Genomic DNA, 21,910 nt, shown 5'->3' with positions numbered 1-21,910 from the left:
TGCCTCTGGACTGCATGCAATAGGCTGCTTGATTCTGAAGGTCCATTTATATGCAAGGATGCATATTTACTGTATGTCTGTGTTCACAAAGGCGTGTGAATGCACCCTCTGCTATCCTATCCTGGAATCCTTGCAAGTTTCATGTTGACTCTACCTGTCTGAGTTACTATCATCCTACTCCCCACTTCACAGCCTTGTCTAATTTGTCTAATTCTGGTTGTCTGTCTGTCCCCCACGCGGGCCTTCTCTTGCTACAACCCAAACTCTGGTACTCTATCCGTAAGGATATCCGAGTCATCTTCACCGAGCTCTTCACATCTAGACTGAAAACCTTCTTTTTTTAGAAGGGCCTTTATCTTACTGGTTCTGTATAGTATGTGCCCCCTTTGCTTCCCCACTGTATTCCAATCCCTCATTTTAACTGTTTAACTTTTTAACTGTTTAACACTGCTGTCTCCCGTTGCTGTGTTTTTTTCTTCTTTATTCGTTCGCGATATGTAAAGGGCTTTGAGGATCCACTTTTAAAGTTACTACAGAAAATAAGGTGCATGATTGGAACAAGTAAAAGTTTATTCCGCGCTGCAAAGAAAAGAGACACAACGTTTCGGCTGTGGTGTCACACCTGACGCAGGCCCCGCAGCCAAAACGTTGAGTCTCTTTTACTTGTGCCTACTTGAAAGTGTATTATGCTCCGAGGGTCTGAATGGAGGCTTGTCTCGGCGGGGATCGTGGGCCATCTGTGTCCACGCGCCTGTGCGGAGGGGACGGTCCCTTCCCGGAGGCGGGCGGCCCTCTCACCGTTGATGAACTGCCTCTGCTGCTGGATGATCTCGTCGCAGAGGTGGCGGTGCAGCTGGAAGCGCCGCACCACGTAGTCCTTCTGCCGGATGACGTTGTCCCTGAGCAGGGCGTGGGACTGCATCTCGGCGTTCCCGATCTCCAGCTCGTGCACCTTGCACAGCAGCCCCAGCACCTCCCGCTGCTCCTCCGAGCTCACCCGGCGCGGGAGCAGCTCCTCCAGCCGCCAGGCCCGCTCCCGCAGGTCCCGGAACCGCCTCTCCAGCGCCAGCTACGGCACGGGGGGGGAGAGAGGCACCCGGCACGGAGTCAGATTCCGACTGCAGGAAGGAGGCCGCTTCTGCTCTCAGCAACGGTGGACAGTCGCCACACACTGCTACAGCTTGCCCCAGCAATTAGAACGTGCAATTCGAAAGAATCATTACATCAAAAACTAATGTAATGTTGTAATGTTTCTTTATTAGCCCTATACAATTTCTTGCATTGGGAATTCATCTTTTCGCCTACCCCAGCTTTTCTCCATGGAGACACAGACAGAGAGAGAAGCTTGGGGTCAGAGCGCAGGGTCGGCCATTGTACGGTGCCCCTGGAGCAGTTAGGGTTAAGGGCCTTGCTCAGGGGCCCAACGGAGTAGGATTCCTCTGCCGGCCGCAGGATTTGAACCGGCAACCTTCCAGCCACAGGCGCAGATCCTTAGCCACAGAGCCACCGCTACTGTGGGTGATACATACAGTAGTTGCATAAATGGAAACTTTTCATTGCTGGAGGTGTCAATTGTCCAAAGGAAAAAATAAATTGCAAAAATGATTGTCTGGTTATTGTCACTGGTCCTGGTAAAATGATTCGGACGTGACTGGAGACGATCATTTCCACCGTGGCAGTGGGAAGCTACGGAGACGTACCTTCTGTTTCCGAATTTTCTTCTGCTCGGCCATCAGTGTGACCAGGTTCTCCCTCGCCATGGCAACCTCCTGCGTCTCCGTGGCATCGGGCAGCTCCTCGGGGGTGTCCGAGTCCTTCTCGCTGTCCTCCTTGTTGAAGCTCTCCTTGCGTCGCTCCGCGTGCCACTTCCGTGCCCGGCGGGAGCGCTCCTGCTCCCAGCTGCGGGGCGCGGAGAGAGGAGAGGGGTCAGCCGATAGCGAACAGGTGTCCCAGTGATGGGACAGATCACTCCATCCCACTGCAGGGGAGTTCCTGACCACTGGCAGTCTGATCTCATCATTAAATACTGTAAGAGCACTCAGTATAAAAAGCATAAACAATTGTCCTACCCTGGTTCTGGATCAGATGGAATAGAAAAATGACTCAAAGTTTCCTACTCATCGCGAATGGTAGACCAGAATCTTGAACAGTGGTAAAGATTAACTACACTCAGCACCTTAGTGTGTAATCTCTTAAAGGTCATGTACAATGCTTCAATGAAATTTCTGTCAGATAACACTAGATCTCAGCGGGTATCTTTATAGCAAATGATAGGTTTGCAAGTAGAATATGGAGGTTGGGGAACATCACTGAAAATGGTATACCACAAGGTTTAAGTCACTTTCAGAGGGCCTGTCTTTTTAAGGTTTAGCATGATTGCATGAAACCTCTATAAAGATTACCCTGCATTTCTGTGGAAATCATTTCTAGCCAGATGTATTATCATACTGGGGCTTCCTAACCATTTCTCTGCAGGGTTTTCACACAATTTGTAACTATAACAGCTTAATTCATCGACGGGAAACGAAGGGACTAGCTGTTGGAAGACCTGTCTCAGAATGGATTGGATTGGATGCTCCAGTACTCCACTACCCCTGATTCCAGGACTCCAGATCTGTCTAGCCTGGCACTGCTGGCTGGAGGATACTGACTCTGCGATGGTGAGCAGGTGTTTGGAGGTGTCAATCTGGATCTCCATGTTGTTGTTCTCCAGCTCCATTAGGCTCTTGCGGACCTCCATCTGCTGCCGAAAGGCCTCGATGAGCTGCTCCCTCAGCTGCTCCATCTCCACCCGGCTCTGAGAAGAGTGCGCCTGGACCTCCGCTGGGGGCACATGCCAATGAATCGATCAATAACCTCACACACAGGACAGGACAGGACAAAACCACCGATCACTCAGCCGCAGTCCCTGGTCTCTGTGAGTGTTACAGTGCTCTCACTTCCCAACACGCTCAGGAGAGCTCAGCCTCCCTGTGGTAAGGGACAGGCCTACTGGTCTAGAGGGTGTGGCCCTTGTGTGGGCTCTGGGCTGGGGATGTACAAGAGTGCGGCTCATGGTTCGAGTATACACATAGCCATCGTCCACTACAATCAGAAATGCCACAAAAATTTAGAATTGTAAAGAAACATTCTATTGATGTTGAACTGTACATAAAACGTTATCAGTTTCAAGTTTATCATCATCGTACCTGTGTACAGTGCAATGCAGATATACAGATATACACAGAATGTATGTCATGGCTCTCCGTCGTGTCCGTCGATGACGGTTGTACTTCGTGCAGCTCATCGCTGAGTTTGTTGTTACATTGATTTTTTCATTAAAGGCATCGATGACAGCAACGATTATAGTTTTGAACCAGCGCACAAATCAAAATCCTGTCTCAACTGGAAATAAAGTAGAGGCTGTTAACCCCCAACCCTCCTGCCTTTCCGAGTGGGTACAGCACCTTTGTAGCTGCTGGGAGGGCAGCAGTGTCTCACCCTGCACGTTGCGGATGTCAGCCCGCTCCCCGGGGGCCTGTCGGGTGGCCTGCTCTGCAATCTTCTTCTTGAGGCGCTGAATCTCGGTGCGCAAGTCGGAGATGATGTTGGTGTACTGGGCGATGTGGTACGACACATTCAGCAGGTTCTTTTTCACCTGCCGATCCACACAGCACAGTTCAGCACTGCACAGAAGCCCGGTATTCCACATACTCAATGAATTTATTCAAAAAATGAAACAGTCCCTGGCCAGGTGGAACACATTGCAATTCTGCAGAAATGCATCTATAATTGAGCAGGAGACACTTTCTTAACACAATCAGCCGTGGGACTCTAAATCAAGCAAACAAGCCACAGTCATCTTTAAAGAAACAACTGAATACGATCCTGAAATAAAATAGCAACTTCAAATGAGATACTACAGATGCCCCAATCTTATTTTTAACCTTCCTTGTGTTCTTATGTAATAAAGAAACAGCTGGCCTTTTGTTTTTCTTCCTAAACCACATCATTCATGCCTTGACACGCCTCCAGTTTTTTCAGGTAATGCGGAACAGACTGCAGTATCAGCACCATCACCACAGGCCTGACTCAGGGTTAAAGGAGTTCCTTTTAAATAAGCGCTGCAGAACTGCAATAGTCAGCATTTTATATACTGTATTACTGAGGGATACAGCAAATGAGCAAAAACAGCAGACATATGTCAAAAATAAAACACCCCAGACCTATAAAGGGAGCTGCAATCAAATAAATGAAAAGCCAAAATTGGGCGTGTTTGGGCAGAAGCATACCCGCGTGCGGATGCTCTTGGCGCGGTCGGCGTAGACCAGGGTGTTTCGAGATTCCTCAAAGGCGGTGGAGGCGGGGCTTATATGGGCGATCATCACTGTGCGGCTGTTCCCACCCAGGGAGTCCTGTTGGCCACAGAAAGGTGGGGATCATGGAAAAGGGAGCAGGAGGAAAAAGAAGAGAACAGAGGAGAGGGGAGGAAACAAGATGCGGGATTGAGATGAGGAGAAACAGGCAGTACTGAAGCCTGCCACTCTAGAAGCCAGTAAAAGCTCAGTACTGCACAGTAGAAGCATGGTGGAAAAGAGAAGTATAATGAGGCATGATGTAAGGTGCAGGAAATTATGATAAGAAATGGCAAAGAACTCCTGTATGTGGCGCAACCAGTTGTGCTTAAGTTGTGTTGTACATTGCACTACTGTATAGTCCAGGCATTACTGGTGCAAACCAGGGTTATACCACAATCTGACAGAAAGGAATCTCCAAGCAGCAATGCACAACTGTAAGTGCCTGATCACCACCATCAGTGATAGATGGCGCCTTTCCTGTTAGATACCGTGGAGCTTGCAAAATGTCAAACAACGAATGTCTCGGCAGGTGTGCATGTCAGAGGGGTCTTCATTTTAATATCACCCAAGCATGTACAGGAGCCATTGCCTGGCAGCCAAAACTTAAAATAATTGAAGGGTATATAATGAAAAGTAATTCTGGAAATTCAAGAAATGAAGAGAAACTGTAAGATGCACATTTTGTCACAGTTAATATATAACTTTTTCGATATTTCAACGGCAGACTCAGATGAAATACGATATGTCAGCTGTACCTTGAGTAGGCGTGTGAGCTTGCTGTCCCTGTAGTTCACATACTTGTTTCCAGTTTTCTCACTCAGGGCATTGATACAGTTTCCCAGGGCCAGAAGAGAGCGGTTGATGTGGGCGCCTTCCTTTAGCCTCTGGCCACGGTTCTGTGTCTATGGGAGAGGGCAGGTGTTCATTTCTTTCGGTGCCATCATGCACATCACACTACTTAAAACACGAACAGCAGGGGGTGCGCTATACCACTGTCTGAGTCTGCTTGTTTTTCACTTACATGGACACAGCCGTTCTGTTTACTTACTAGTTGCATTTAAATCACATGGCATATATTCACTTCAACTTTAGAATTTGTAATTCTCACTTTTTGGTCGGTTCTCTTGGCAGTAGTCGATTTCTAAGCAAGGGTATGTCTCTTTGCAATTTTTGCAATCATTGTTCTTTTTTTCTACTGATGCAATTCACACAAAGCTTCTCATTAGTCATGTTGGAAAAGGAACCTCCCAAGAGGCAGTGGCACTAAGGGTGTGAACACAACACTGATCAGAGCAGCTCTTACCCGCTAAAGAAAGCAGATTTCCAGCTTAATACATATTTTATTGTTCATCTGGAGGTGCTAGACTTCTGAATTAAATGACCTCAAAAAGCACCAGCAAACCTACAGTAGAAGCATGTGGTACTAGTTTTTAAACTTAACTCAACAAACTTTAGGTCAGGAGGTTACAAATCTTGAAGTATTTGTTTACCAAGCCTTTGCAGGGTATGGAATACTGATTGCATTTGCAGATCAAGTTGATGTTTCCCAATTCAAGCATTGCTAAATAATTTTCCTGTGCTTGGTCTTAATCTGCCTATCGGCAATAAAAGCTTTAGCCAACTAGCATTATGAATCACTTACAATGCATGATCAAACTGGCCTGACAACTTAAATGCTGGATGAGAGTAATAATGTTTGCAGTGACAAGGAAATTTGCATCTCGATTGGGTACTTTCGTCAGACTCATACATTTGTAAAAACAGACCTCTTGGTCATGGAAGTGTGTAGTAACATGCATATACAGAAAATGTATTCAGTGTAATTGTTTTTGGCAACCCACGCACTCTATGGAATTATGGATTCTCTTCTGTCTATGCAAATGTCATGAAAGGAAAAGGAAAAGGACTCGGTTTTATTTTGAATGTACATCTTTGTGTGTCTTACTGTGAAGGATGCCCTTAGCCCATCAGCCCGTCGTGAAGCCAAAAATCTGCTATCAGACATGTTTTATGATTTTAATGATGGTAAAAATTAATTAGAGCACAATTAATACCTTGATACAAATGAGCTTCAACTCATAACGCAGAAAGGAAAAAGGTGGTTCACTTTCTGCCAAGCACAAGGAAGAAGTTATATCCAGGGAGAGCCCCACAAACATTTTTGGAAGCAATAACAAAACAGAATAATCTGTCCAAGTTCATGCAAATTCACACCTATGTACAACGAAAGGATTTAAACTCCTTTCACTGAAAAATGATTTACAATGTTTAAAGCTGGTAATTTGAGATTCATATCACTCTGGGAAGAAAGCATATTACTGCTAAAAAACTTTGCACGTTCTAAACACCTTCAATGATAAAACCATGATGGTTTCCAAGATTACATGAATCCGAAAGTAAACAAGAGGCTGTCTAATGTTTTAATTCATGGCGATTTAGACAGTGCTACTGTCATGAGAGCTGGGTCAGACTCTTGGGAAATGCATTGTAAAAGACCCTATGCGGGACGGTATAATCCGGAAGTGACTGGAGAAGGACATCAGGGCGAGGAATGGACAGGATGACGGACAGGGGGACGGAGAAGACTGTGATCTGGTGCATGAGGGGAGCGCAGGCGAACAAGTCCAAAGAGGGGAAGGCCAATAAGGGAAAACAGGGCGCAGTCTAGGGTCCAGGTACTGGAAGATCCATCCGAGAAAAAAATAGGGAACGGGGAACTAGGAACCAGGTACTGTACATGGGAGATTAAAATTATAACGGGACAAGGCGCTCCGAGCCCCGGACTCAGAGGTCGCCATGGTGAAGCCTATGCCCTCAGGCCACTGCTGTGCCCGGTGGTAGGCGGGCTACTGGGCGTCCGTCTTCCAAAGCTGAGCTTTGAAAAAGGTAGGAGCGCCCTCTAGAGGAGGAGTGTAACAGCTCCATTTGAGATATTCTAATCTGGAACCAGACAGTTTTATTCTGTAGCTGCCCAGAAACCTCTAAATAAATTGTGAGTAATAGACAAAAATTCTGCTGAGAGCGCTATCTTCACCGCAAAAACGGATCATGAAGGAAGAATTCCCAGTTTACTAACACAATCAGAATGCACAGCAAGGATTTATCTGCAGGACGTGTAACAGGAATCAATCATCTGACCTCCTGTAAACTGAAACCTTCCCTGGAAATGCAATGCACTGGCTTACATATTAGAAAAACACATAGAAAACTTGTGATTTAGAAATCTCGTTTTTAAAATGTTTTCTGTCTCATGAGAAGATAGCAGCACTTCAGCACTATGTTTATATTCTGTATTATTAACAATCTTGTAAAATGATACTGGTTAAAGAATCGGAAGTATCTTTTTACTAAATTCATCCAGCAGGAGTCTCCCTTGTACCCTTTTTAAATACTTGATATATTTAAAACTCATTTGTCTTTCTTTGTCTTGGATCTCATAGAAAGATGCGCAAACTGGTTCGTTGGCTGAATAAACAATACATTTGGTTAACAAACTGGGAGCTGAGTGGGGGACCCCAGGTCAGACACTTATCCATTCAACCAGAAAAGCGGAGAGACAATTAAGATTTTAAGATGACGTGTAGTCATTTCCAGTGTCATTCTGTGGTTCAAGGAAACAGGGACGTAAATATACACGAGAATGTTATAAAAATGCGTACACGTGCTAATCCTTTCAGGGATTCTGGGATTTCAGGTTACCAATAGGAAACTCAGACTCTGCTGATTAACAAAATGTGCAAGAGATGAAAACAAGAGCTGTTTTGTTCATTCCACACTTTATGCCAAGAGTCTCATAACCTCTGGAGAATGCAAATGACCTTTACTCATGTTTCAATGCATTGCATGTCCTGTACATGGAAGGGTCAGATGAGCTTTGAGCAAAACACAGCACTCTGCATTTGTGTTAATGCTCTGATTGCAAAAACACATGACCACATCCATAAAGTTCTGCAATCCATACAGAGTGGAGTCCATAAAGAGTGAATGTATTGGACATGTTACGCAAAGAGGACCTATCAGTGTAAAACACTGCCCTGTACTGCACTGCAGTATGATCTTCAACATTCATTTGCAAAAGCCTATCATGGTTTCCACAACGCTCAAGAGTCTGGTCACACAAAAGTCTGGTCCCTGGGGAGAGTCGGTGTACCTGTGAGGCGCGCTCGGAGCCGGCCAGGTCGATCATGAAGAGCCGGGCGAAGCGCACCTCCTGCAGGATGTCGCGGCAGCGGCTCTGCTGCCGCACGGAGACCTGCAGGACCGCGTGGGAGCGCGAGGACGTCTGGTTGGCGGCCGTGGGCTCCTGCGTGCGCTGCTTGTTCCCCTTCATCAGCAGCTCCATGATCTGGGGGAAGAGACCGCCCTCGCTACTTTGAAAAGGAAACAGCCTTTGTTTCAAGGAGATAAGGAGGAAGAAGAACGAAACTGAGGAAGATCACTGTAGACTGCAATAATAATAAACTTTATTTTATATAGTGCCTTTAAAAGGGGCTTCTCAAATCCCTGAACAGAAACAAAACAAACACAATGAGCGGAGACAGGAGAACTACACAGTTACAATAAGGGTTTGGAATGCAGTAGGAAAGCAGACACAGAACCAGTTAAATAAAGACCCTCAAGCAGGATGTTTTGAGTCTAGATTTGAAAGAACTCAGGGAAGGTGACTCTCTTATATCCATAGGGATAGAATTCCAGAGCTTTGGATTGTAGCAGAAAAAAAGCCCCGTCACCAACAGAGGGCTTAGGGAATAGACAGCAGACCATAATTAGACAATTAAAGTGAGGTGCGGAGTAGGACGAAAGTAACTCAGATATGTAATGAGGTGCCAAGACATGCAAACCAGTATAGGTGAACATGAGGATTTTGAAGTCGATACAAAATCTGATAGGACGCCAGTGCAAGAACTCCAGGATAGGTGTTACTGTATGTGATCACTTACACTAGATCATGCAACTAGGCTTTTCAGTTAGTCTCCTGCTGTCTGTTCTCCTGGAACAGGATGAACATAGAATCTGTTTTTTTTTCTCTGATCCATGGATGTTTGTCCTTGACTATTTGTTTTTCTTGTTAGATACATGAGTATCTAGTGGTCAGCTGGTTTACAGCCCCAGGAAATGAGGGGCAGTAGTGTGTCTAAAGAAGGAAGGGGAATGATATTTGTGGAAAAGTCGCACCTCCCTGGCATTGATGGTGGACACCTCTGTGATTCCTGCCACCTGGATAACTCCCTTGGAATCCTCCCGGAGATCCAGGAATCCTGAGGAGGGGTTCAGCAGGTCACGGATCATCTCATTGTAAATCTGTCAAACAAAAGATACTGTTCAAACAAGGGGTATTGGGAATGCTTCCTGGGAGACAGTCAGAGAGCCCAAGCCCTGAAGCCGAAAAAATAACACCTTCCAGTAAGGCAAGTCTCAGAAAATCTGTATTTTTTTTTACAAGATTATTGATTGTCTGGTAAAATGCAACATGATGAGACATGGTCTAAAATAGGGGCTAAACTCATGAAAAATGATACAGTTGTTAGAGAGGAACAGAACATGTTTAAAATATGCTTTGGTCCTTTTTTATATGAAATATATTCTTTTTTAATTGTGTAAGTTATTTTTTTTGTTTGTTTCTAAGCACCTTTAACTGTTGCTTTGAGCACACTATAATTTACTTTCCATTTAGTTTTTTGAAAAAGCATTGTTCCTTGCAGCTATTAATACATTTCATTTTTGGACATTACCAGGACATTAAAACAATACAAACACACTTTCACAAGGAGGAGTGTGGAGAATGAGGTTCACCCCTGGACCATTGACATCAGAATACAATTTTACGACTGTAGTGTCTTCCTGTCACTTTAAAACCAGCAGCAACCTTCTACACCCAGTGCATTTTCTTTTAAAGCAATTATTCCATATCCAGTTCCTTTCATTTCAAGTATATTCCATGCCACCACACTGTGCTTGATTCAAGGTTGATGTAACATAAACAAATCATAGGAAAGGCTCCCATTGGAGGATCCACATGTTTAATTGATGCTGTGAGAAAAGAGAGAGATGGGTAAGGAGGAATAAAGAGACAAAGGGATGAGAGGATGGAAAGGCTTATTTGAAAGAGAAAGGAGCAGATGTTTTCCAAAGTAGGCAATAAAACGGTACTAAACTTCATTGAGCCGCCAATGAAACTGCAGAACTGAGGCCCTGGAAACTTCAAAACCCAACCTCATGGCCTTAGCTGAGCCACTCACAGAAACCACAGCCTTCGCTGCTTCTGTACTCTGACTGAAATGTTGCCTGCAAACTCATACAAGTACGTTTTGGGGAAAAAAAGGATCACAAAAGATCCCAATGGATTCTTCTTAAAGCCCATTAAAGAGCTCTCAAGCTCTACTTCAAACTCTATTCAATGAAATTGCTTTTATCCTCTCCCTCTCCCACATTGCCAAGCTCATACACCTTATGTCCTCTCTTCTATGATGCATTTATCAGTCCTTCTTACACATACCATTCTGCAAACTAACAAGAATGTCATATAAGGCCTGCAACACATTTCCACTTAAAGAGTGTTTGAAGTGAATGAGGAGTAGAATGTAGTACAAATAATCAGAGGTATCTAAAGGACACCATTTGGGAGATATTTGCATTTCAATGCTGTATATTAATGTGGAGATATTCACAGTGCCTAACAAATGTACAAGTAAAAGGTGCATTGTTCTCCTGCGTTACCTGCCTCTGCTTGCTGATAAAATGCAATAACTGCAAATATTGAAATAACACACACAGCCTCAATGTGAGGCTGACGTCTTGCTTTCTAGTTATTGTTTTCTGGCTCTCCTGTCACCCTATCACCTGTGGGGAGATTATCACCTTGTGAACAGGCGTTAGGTCCTCAAACACTGCACATATCACTAGACTATAGGTTGGACAAGCCTATTTAATATTCATCATGTGGATGGAGAAAGTTCAGTACTGACATTAAAGACACAGAGCAATCTGTGGGATGAAGCAAACTATCACACGGCATTGTATTGGAACAGTGGATGTCTTGAAATCATTCAGAAGAGTTTTTTAGACTCAGCTTTTGTAGAAATGGACTGAAAAGATGCTCTCAAAGCCACCACTTGTTTGCAATTTTTCATGCTCTTACACAGTATCCTATGTAACTCATCATTAAATCTGAACATTTCTTTAAAATCACAGTACCAAGTAAAAATCTTATGTGATGGCCATTGTCAGTTCTTAAAATAGTGCTAGTAAAACATCTTAAAAGTGCTTTTACCTCAAGATATGACATGGAAACACTGTACTGCATGTCATCACTGGTCTCCTCAATGGCTCTGAACAGGTCATTCAGAGTGCGGACATAGATCCCCGGCTCTTTGTCTGTGCCCAGCATAGTGTAGGTCTTTCCACAGCCTGTGCAGACACACATTTAGAGATCATTCAGAGGAGGAACACATCCAATTTACCCACAATCACTTTTTCACCAATAAAAGACTTGGCCAACTTATAGTTTGCAGTCCACTGTGATGGATTTAGTAGTTGGGCTTTAAATATTGCCACAGTTCCTGAAAAAAAATACTGCTTTTGCAAAATGAGTAAAGGACTAAAGGGGAAACAGAAGAGGGGAGAGAAGAAAGGGGAGCTCTCATCTGTCAGTTTTATCTTGGGGTGAGAAAATGGTTTAGAAAAAGGTTTTCCAGTTGCATTCTTGGGTTGCAGCACGGAGACCGTTTCACCTGTGTTACTGTTGACAAAATGAATAAGACAAGAATACATTAAAACTATGATTTACAGCTTTACATTAAATGTTACCCAGGTTATCCCAAACATATCTGAGTAGTGCAAGGCAGGCCTTATCTGATAAATTACTGTTGGGTTATGATGGCAGAGATAAAGAAGGACAGTGCACACCTGTAATGAACTGTAATAAGATTTGACAGGCAGCAGCTGAATCAGAATTAGCAGTCAAAGAGCCTTAGTGCCAGATGGGAGAGGAAAATTAAGTCTGGTCTGCTGGTAGATAAATATTGCTGTATTTGCACAGAGCACAATAAAATCTACCGATAGTGCAATTAGTTCCAATTACTCTGACTTTGACCTTATATATATATGGCTTGCTGGGAAGATCCAGTGTCCAAATATCAACGTTGTTATAGTTTCCTAGTGATGATGGCTCACAACTGTCACGGGTGTTCATAGAAACGCGGATTCACTACAGGACAGTGGAGCTAATAGAGAATAGAGAACTGGATGGAGGAAGAGATGGAGTTTTACTTTGCTTTCTTTTTTGTGTTCCTGAATTCTGCCAAAATGAAAATCTTTTGAGGCTACCCCACCTGTAGAGAAGCAAGACAAAAGCTAGCCTCGGTGTGAAAAAGATCCACTTTTTCAACCATAAAATGATAAAGCCTGAGAAATCCACAATAACAACACCTAGGAACACAGAAATAAATTATTTCCCACAAACCACTTCATTTTGGTTCATAAACCGCTTTAGAATGAGTGGTAATCATTCTACTGCTCAGGTAGCTAATGTCCCACACTAGGTTTCTTATAGTGATCAACAAATGAAACAACTGACTCTGAGTTTACTGACTAAGATTGTAAAGAAACATAGTAAAACAAGACTAAATGGTATATCTCAACCACAAACAAAGTGCAAAGACTGTAAAAATGTTTATGGAAGATGTACATTTGGATAGTATTTATCTTACTCTTTTCCATTCAATAAAAACATAAGATGAGAGGAAGTTATTCTTCCACTGGGTAGTTAGCAGCTAATTGATCCAAAGACCTCATCCAAATATTTTTTGAAAGAAACCTGGGGATTAGCTTCAACAACATGGCTGGGTATGTTTCCATACTTGCACAATCCTCTAGGTAAAGAAGTGCCCCCACATAGTAGTTCGTGTTTCACTGCTCATGCTGAAGAAACCCACTGAGATGTCATTGCCCTTGAGAATTTTAAATATTACAATCAACTTCCCTCTTAGTATTCTGTTCAAGATGCAAACAGTTCAGTTCCTCAGCCAGTCTGCCCAGGCCCAGAATGGATCTGGAAGCTCTTTTCCGGACTGACTGCAGAGCAGCAATGTCTCTTCATTAATGTGGAGACAAGCACACAAACACCATACCACAGGAGAGGTGTTACACTGGGCTTGTGTGCCCTGCAACTTACCCGTGGGACCATAGGCAAACACTGTGGCATTGTAGCCCGAGATGAGCCCCTCGATCAGCCCCTTGGTGGTGGCACGGTACACCTCATCCTGTGAAGGGATCAAGATGATGTAAGAGAACAGAGAAGTACCCCCTCCCAAAAGCAAATCACTTGCAAATCTAGGTTCTCTGCACATGCACCTGTGTATAGGCATAGGCACATCCGACTGTCTTTTCAATTCCAAACCCCCCCTCTTGACTTCATCAATCAGAAAGAATGTCTACAATCAGAAGTTAAAGGGTCAACAGACATTATAAACTAGGCATGTGCCAGAACCAGCTCATTTTCTTATAAGACTGTGTCTGAATGGACACATAGACCTCTCTGTTGAGCGCAGGTAATCACAAAAACAGGTTCTAACGCAGGCAGTCTGCCATGTGCTTTCAATTTAAGACACACCATCTCTTTCAACTTTCAACTTTTACACCCCAACAACTTTCTAACATACGTCCAAGCTAATTGTAGGTAAGAGAATGGAAACAAGAGGAGGTTTACTCATTTTTCGATTCCCAATTGAAAACATAACATTCCATCGTTGTTATTTTGCTTTTCAATGTGTAATGCGTCTCTGCATTGGGGATGGTAATAACACTGAGTGCAATGTACCTGACGACAGACGAATAGCTGACAATTTGTTTTTAATTGAAAACACTCTAGGGACAATGCACACCGCAGAGCCTGATGGTGTGATTTCAGAGTTTAACCATGTTTCATAGCAGCTTATTAGTTTAGAACTGGTCTTAAAAGATATATTATTTGGAAAAGCTGGATTACTTTGTTTTATTATTTGAAAAACACTGTGACAGACCAAGGGTCAATCAAAAAATATGTAGCAATAACATAGTTTAGAGGTTAAAAGCACGTTAAACATTTTTTTTTAATTCTGTAACAAAGATAAAGAGGAACTGCCTGAAATGGAACTTTGTCATGAACCACAGAAATTCAGGAGTGCAGGAGTCATATCTGTCAAGGTATACTGTAAATGTAGAGTCCAGAAGATCCTAGATACAGTAAAGTCAAGCTAAGATTCCAGAAACTGCCCTGTAACAAGATAAATGTATCAAGTGTCCAGAAGAAGCTGAAAAGGAAATGGATAGTGTGGTGGATCAATGTAACTCAGTGGATCTTTCTCACCTGAGTGGCAGAGTAGTCAAATGCCACGTCGAAGAGGTAGGTCTTCTCCCTGGAGCGATTGGCACGCAGGATGTCATCAGGATCTTCCATTGGATCCATCAGAACTACCATCTGGGGCAAAAGAAAGACAAAGGTCAGCCCCACATCACAGCAGGGCCGGACTGACAAGAGGTGCAAAGAACCAGCTCCTGTTTCAAACATAAACAGATCTCAGAGAGGCTTTTCAGTGCCTGAGCTGTCGACACATACAGGAGCTGTCCTGCAGAACAAAAGCAAATGCTGACAAAAGCTTTGTAAGACATGCATAATAAGTAAAAGCCACACATTAAGAAATGTATTTAAAATGTGCAATGAATGTGCAGGCAAGCTACCCATCTCGACCCTCACAAGTTTAATGACTGCTATTTAATTAAGTGGCAAATAATATTTGTTAGTTTTCACAGAGCCATATCCATGAAGCATTAGACTGCTGGTAAGTGTGCAGAACTGGAATAAACGTACTCAGGAAATGTGGGGGTCAATAGTGGAAACAGTGAATGGGGCACAGGGTTCAACCCTGGTGACAGAATGAATGTCCTGTGATTGGATACAACCAGCTCATTTATAGACCTACTTACCAATGCTTTTTAAAAGCTATTAGTCCATTATCTGCACTTACTTTTAGCTTTACTACCATTAATACACTTGAGCAGAATGCATCTAATAACACTGTTAAGGCTGCAGCATGTCAGTACAAATGACAGGGTGAGAGCAACGTTAATGTTACACAATCCCACTTTCTGAATGCTTGACTGAAATGAGTGGTTTATTTTTAATCAGTTTCATCTTGGGGAAAAAAAAAGATGAGCTGGCCTTTCTCTTGATGAAACATGCACGAAAAAAAATCCCATTTACCAAATATGAAAATGAAGTAAAATCCACAGAGGTACAGAACTACTCCATACCTCCTTAGCCAAGAGCAAGCAGCCCTTCAGCTGTATAGCCATGGTGCTGTTTGATGAGTGACAGAGACTCAGTGCTGTAGGGCCTGTTCACTTTGAAGCTGTTCCATTTAAATTCATGAGAAGCAATCTGACTTTTAAAAGACCTCCATTAAACCAAGATACAATGCACACAGCGAGTGACACAAACGCTAAATGGAAAGGAAAAAATTAAGAGTTTCAATACCAATTTCCATGAGTACACATTTAAATGAGAAGAACCCACAGCACTGTGCTCCTACAGCACAGTGTCCCTATTCACTGCCCTGGGCATTAGTTTAGAAATTCTGATCCAGAGGAAAGAGTCCCACTTACTGGTCTACCAACACCACTGTATTGTCCAGACCCAGCCCTGCTTAATTTCTGAGATTTGATGAAATCAGACTACTAGGCACCCATGCTTCTGAAAAACTAAAACAAGCAGAAAAGAAATGACAGGGGCCAGAGGCTTTAAGTGTTTGTACTGTAGGTCCTCCACTGGAAGGTATCTTGCAAAGCAGTCAGTCTCTCTTCCTCAGCTGAAAGTGACACACACATTGTTGTACAGTGCTGTGCACAACAACAGGTTTCTACATGACTGGAAAACAGGAAGGCGATGAGAGTGAAGTGCTCAAACAGGGGCCGATCACTCCCAGGACGGCAGGCAGGGCTCAGACGGTTGCTCACGTGCGGGGCAGATTAAGGCTGGAGATACTCCTGCTCCTTGAAGTCTCCCCTGCCATCTGGCGCTCGACCTGCTTTGGGTTACCTAAGCCAGGGAGACGGGTGACAGATGGTGCCAGGAAGATTTTGTAACGCTAATTTTCTTAAGTGCTCTAATGAGCGCTACACTGTTATCTGTGTGAAATGGCCCATTAGAGTGGGCTGCGGCGAGGGCTGATGAATTTGTGCCCACGGTGTGCCATCGGAAAACAAGAGAAGATGTGGTTCAGCTGGCTGTACCCGTTGAGTCCTCCAGTACGTCACAGAGGCCACAGATGGCATCTTTTAAGGCCAAGCAGGTGATTCTCCAACCATAGAAGGGTAAGGCAGAGCACTGTGCTAATATGCTTTGTCCTTTTTTAATTTTGCAAGGGTAGCACGTAGCTGCTTTTAAATAAAACTTGTCTGATGTGAAGGGTTTCATCCAGTTTTTTATTAACATCTCCTTGAGTCTCAGGAAGTTCTGTTGAGACTCTGAAGATATTAGCTGTTACACCTAAATGAGTGACAAAACTACAGAAGATCCCTTCCCAGACTCACAACCATGGGCAGATTATTGTGTATCCACAACCTTGTCTGACCCAAAACAGGTCTGGACATGATGAATAATGGACAGCTTATTGTTACTCATCAACAGGTTTCTCTAAGGCAACATTTTGATTCTTTTGTAGCACAAGAGAGGCAATCAAGTATCACTTTAGACAACCTGTTATCTTCTCAATACAGTCAGTCTGTGAAGAAAAAAAAGCTCCAGTAATACCTGTAACAGGCAATCCAGTAAAAAACCTAACTAATCCAAACTGCTGTTCTCCATGCCTCTGGTCTTTGTATAATAATTTATGTTCCAAAACATCTGCATAATGCCACACTGCCAACACCTAAGCTAAACTGCAGCGCATGATTGTTGCAGGTCGGTGTCTCTTTTGCACTGGACTTCCTTTTCAAAAAAATAAATTTTCTTTCCCAATTAACTGGCCAGATTCATCTGAGGAAGAACCCAGAGATCATTTTCAAATGTGGGTTCTAAGCAAGGGGACATTTTTTTAGTCCCCCATTTCGGGACTATTTATTTATAAGAGCTATTTATTTATAGATCCGCGTAGGACCTCAGACAGGAAATCCTGTCAGCTGTGACAGACATGTTAGAACAAGCAGGCTGGAGCGTGGCTTCCTTCCACCTGATCGACCACTCAGGACATGCCGCATGACTCCCACACCCTGGCCTGCGTGTCTCCGAGTTTCCACACCAATCCAGCCCACCAGCCATGGGAAAACAGCGGCCCAGAACTTCTCACAGTGCAGCCCATTCACATTCCCAGGGCAGCCTTTCTTTTACTGAGCGGCTCTGAGTCTTGCAGGCTCAACCCTGGCTTGAGAGGCAAGCTGTGATCAGACGCAACCCACAAGGTCAGGCATCCAGTCATTAAATTTTAAGAATACGAAATGTAATTCTGTCCGACTCTTACAGGAAATGTTTCAACATCTCCCACAGCATTACCGGATTCCTGTTAAGCATAACTGGATAGCAGTGGACTAAACACAATAGAGTAATAATGTACAGTAACTATAGATGAGTATTTTTGGAGGCAAGATAAAATGATGAGATACATCAGATCCCTTCTCTTATGTTTTTATTTAAAAAAAACCACAGTATTTATTTAGGCCCGGTGAACGTTGTAGTCATATTTTCTGCCAGAAAATGTATTTTGGACAAGATTTTGGCATAGATTATTAAGATAAAATGTGATCTAGTTCTACTAATGAATTTTTAAAAATCGCAATGCGTACGATGATTTCTTACTCTTCCAAACATATTGGCACCAGTTCACAGCCAATAGGTGAACACACTGCACCACTAGAAAAAAGGCACATCTGCATAGGAATAAATGTGGTAAAGCTTTGCTCCAGAATTCATATTCACTTGGCAAAATGCTCATGGAAAGGTATTTCCCACCCAGGTGGGATTAAATATGACCTAATATTTCCCCCTTGGAGGCAATCACAGAAAGAGATGCCTGCTGCACCACAGATTCCCATTTACCAAACCAGTGCTCCCATCACTCACACTCAGCTCAACAGAAAACAAAAGGCCAAACTTTCCTCGCTGTCGCTTGGGAAAGCCGTTTCAGATTTCCTCCCTGGCCAGCGCTCTCTGTAGCTGGCTGCCAGCACAGGTGCAGGCAGGTCTCTTTACTAATTTATGTGCTGAATAAATTGGACGTCAGCTGAGATGTGTGATCTTGCAGGGAGGGAAGATTAATGCGCTGTTGCCAATGTGAACATAAATGAAAAGCAATTTCCTGGTCCCTGGCTACGATAAATAGCTTTAGTTTTTAATTTTTAATTAAAGCACTTTGCATCACAAAGCATATTACCTGATACCATATTCTTTTTTCTTTTATGAAAAACAACAATGTTTTAAATCGTAGTAACGTGGAATCAGCGAAGGTCAACAGAGCTAAAGGAGCTATTGCACTTAACGGCTTTCAGTCGAGTGTCATGCAGCTGCGAGAATGTTCAGTTGAACTTACTGAAATTACTTACTACATGTAGTAACCCAGACAGACAGAAAATTACTGCCAGTGCACTACCCATTACAAAAATTATTTATAATATATATTATATATTTTTATTTATTTATAATCTTCTAAGGTTAAAAAATTAAGAATAACACAGAATAACACAGTTTTTGTTCTGTGATCTCCTTTACAAAATAACATTTTTTCTATAAATGGAATAAAACCATTAATATGTGACACCCATGTTTGCATAACCAGAACCATTTGTCTAGCACAAAACAAATTCATTGAAAGAAATTCCTTACATTTCAGTACCTGACAAATAACCGAGGTCATGTCATTTTTCACATTACATGCAGAATAATTAATGTTCACAGAGCTACCCAAGACTTCAAAGCACCTAAGTAATTGGAGCCATTATTCTAAACCAGTACATTAATTGTATTGGGTGTGTTAACACTTCACATTCAGTGTTTCAGTTTAGTTGTAGCCACTAGGCAGCACAGTATCATCAAATGCATTAACTCTTTTATAGTCTTATCTGGGGATAGTTTGACCAAACTTTAAGGTGGAGGAGAGGTGTGTCCGGAATTAGTGCTTTATGCTGTATTAGCATAACTTGCCTGGCTGAGAAGAAGAGCAATCTGTCCATGAGGATAAGGCTGTGGAACCCCTCCCTACATTTCTTTTAAAAGCAATGAGCCAGTAGGCTGCTGCAAGGCTGAATATTGAGTAGATGTGCAGAGCAGGAAAGCCAGAAATGTGATATTTATAAGTAGGTGACAGTGGGTGAGATTAGGGTTTGACCTCCTGAAAAAAAAACTTGAATTTAGAACTTCAGTAATGATGCCAGTACTCCTATAAGCAAATATGAAGCTGTTTGTTTTGCCCTGAACAAATTGACAAAGGTGCTGACATTTTCACTGCCCATTATCTCTTTCTGTTTCTCAATATGAACTAGCATATTCAGTTGAAGGCCAAAATTTTGCTATACCTGTATGATACTTTCAAAGGTTAATGGACTCTGATTCATCCTACAGAGCAATTTAGATTGATTTGAGCTGAGACAATAGACGCCAACTTACCTGTAAATACATCAAATAATACTATATGTCTGTGCTTTGCAGTTGAAACACGGTAGCGCAGAGAATCTGGACTCAAATATAATATTACATCCAACAGCACGTAACTGCTTTGCACATGCATTCCACAGTCCCGAGCAGAAGGAGCAGTGCGTCTTATCAGAGTAGGAGAAGCACATCAGAGAAATGCCTGGAAGTGGAGTAATGATGTGTCATTCGGTGATGAATTGTAGGCTTGGATGGAAATGTGTGTGCTAATGATACCAAAACAAAAAATCTTACTACCTTTTTACAGTTGGATATACTGTTTCAATGTCAATGTTTGTGACAATGACAAATGGTCAATGATTACAGCATGCAATCAATTTTATTCCTATGTCCTTTAAACCTTCATTCCTGTTATTTGACTTTGATGGGCATTAGCTATTTTCAATGCTTTTATATATATTTATGACATGGCTATATGGGTAACGTAAGAACTCTACAGGGCACTTAGATGTACCGTATTATAAACCTATCTGCAAAGCACAGCCCAGATCCCAAGCTTACTTAGTGCTACAGTAGTGCAGTATTCATTAACCCTCTGTTGATCAGCGTGACATTTCCCCTGACTGCCAGGGTAGAAGGCAGAGCGCCACGGTGAATAATGTTGCAGTGAGTAAACCCTGTTCGTCTGATGCTCACAACTGCACAAAGGCTAATACGTTTTTTTCCTGGCACTGACCCAGAGCTCACCTCAGTGACAAGCCGGCGGCCGAGCACTGTGCTTTGGCAGGTTAATAAAGGGATTATCCCTCACGAGAGATAATCAGACTTAATTAATGTGCTCTGGGGGCAGGAGTGGACAGGGGACTCATAAGGGCTTCATTATCTTAGCACTTCGGTAATAATAACAGCATATTTGTAGTCACGTTTCTCAAGCCACAAGGTACAGTATTACTGGAAACCTTTTTTTATGTTTATGTTTGCAGGCTTGTGCACTGGGTCTTAAAGCCATACCTATTTTATTAACATCAATAAGACATCTAACGTTGTCAATGTGTAAAGTAAATCCAGATAGAATTAATTAGCAAGACAATCGGCAGTCATTTCGAACTCACACTTTACTTCGCATCAGCAAAGCATGAATGTGCAACCCAATTATTCACTCCAATGCTTAAAAAGAAACCTGGATCTTACAGTACGCACTGTAGAATGAAAATGAATGCTGATGAAGGGCATAGCAATCGTTCAGCAATGAACACTCAAGTGTTGAAAAGTGTGGAACTCCATGTCATTCTTTGATGACTTCTGAAGGTCACAGAACAAGTGAGTTCTCTAGGATATTCAGATCCATTCCCATTTTGTGTCACCAGCTGCATTACATTCAGCAGCTTTTCAGATGTGAAGGCTATGCCTGGACAGAGGCATTATTCTATTATGTCCCCAACTGCTCCAATTTGTATAGGAGTAAATTATATGGAAAACTGAAAAAAAAAAACAGATATAAAGCTGTATTCTGTGACATTGGAATGTATCCAGCTTGTTGCTGAATGCAGAGATTCTACAGGGGAGCCTGGTATTGCAAGAGTGCCAGTAAAAGATAAGTAAGGAGTGATTGGCAATGGTTACACACTTACTACACACAAGGTGTGTTGGAGATGATGGATTGCAAAATAGTTGATGGGACGTCAAAGTTTACGGTATAAAATTGGAATATAATGGCACATTTCATTTGTTTAGCCTGATAAGCAAGAAAAATCTGTTTTTTAATGTTTCTGAGTGTTTATTGACACAACATGCCTGACTTGAAAATGTAATGTGTTTCTATTTCACATTACCATGGCACTAGATACGTGATTCAATTAATTGATAAACATATCAAATATTCCAAATTAAGGGAAATCTACAATATATATTTATTATATTTTCTTTATATATATATTTTTATATTTTTTCTTCATTT

At 42.6% G+C, this 21,910-nt stretch overlaps 1 protein-coding gene across 3 annotated transcripts in view; it reads right to left on the bottom strand.

Moving 5' to 3' along the window:
* Positions 1-21,910, bottom strand: part of kif19 (kinesin family member 19) — a 40,029-nt gene that overhangs the window by 6,629 nt on the left and 11,490 nt on the right. For all 3 annotated transcript variants that reach the window (XM_015355864.2, XM_015355865.2, XM_015355866.2), the window contains exons 3-13: positions 14,683-14,793; positions 13,510-13,597; positions 11,608-11,744; positions 9,513-9,638; positions 8,488-8,682; positions 5,093-5,239; positions 4,272-4,394; positions 3,481-3,637; positions 2,652-2,823; positions 1,701-1,899; positions 799-1,069 (exon numbers count right to left, since the gene is read on the bottom strand). In XM_015355864.2, the coding sequence (XP_015211350.2) occupies positions 799-1,069; positions 1,701-1,899; positions 2,652-2,823; positions 3,481-3,637; positions 4,272-4,394; positions 5,093-5,239; positions 8,488-8,682; positions 9,513-9,638; positions 11,608-11,744; positions 13,510-13,597; positions 14,683-14,793 (1,726 nt within the window). The remainder of the gene's footprint in view (positions 1-798; positions 1,070-1,700; positions 1,900-2,651; positions 2,824-3,480; positions 3,638-4,271; positions 4,395-5,092; positions 5,240-8,487; positions 8,683-9,512; positions 9,639-11,607; positions 11,745-13,509; positions 13,598-14,682; positions 14,794-21,910) is intronic.

Source organism: Lepisosteus oculatus, chromosome 9 (genome assembly GCF_040954835.1).
Source record: "Lepisosteus oculatus isolate fLepOcu1 chromosome 9, fLepOcu1.hap2, whole genome shotgun sequence".
Taxonomy (NCBI): domain Eukaryota; kingdom Metazoa; phylum Chordata; class Actinopteri; order Semionotiformes; family Lepisosteidae; genus Lepisosteus; species Lepisosteus oculatus.
This window is presented reverse-complemented; position numbering and strand designations above follow the sequence as displayed.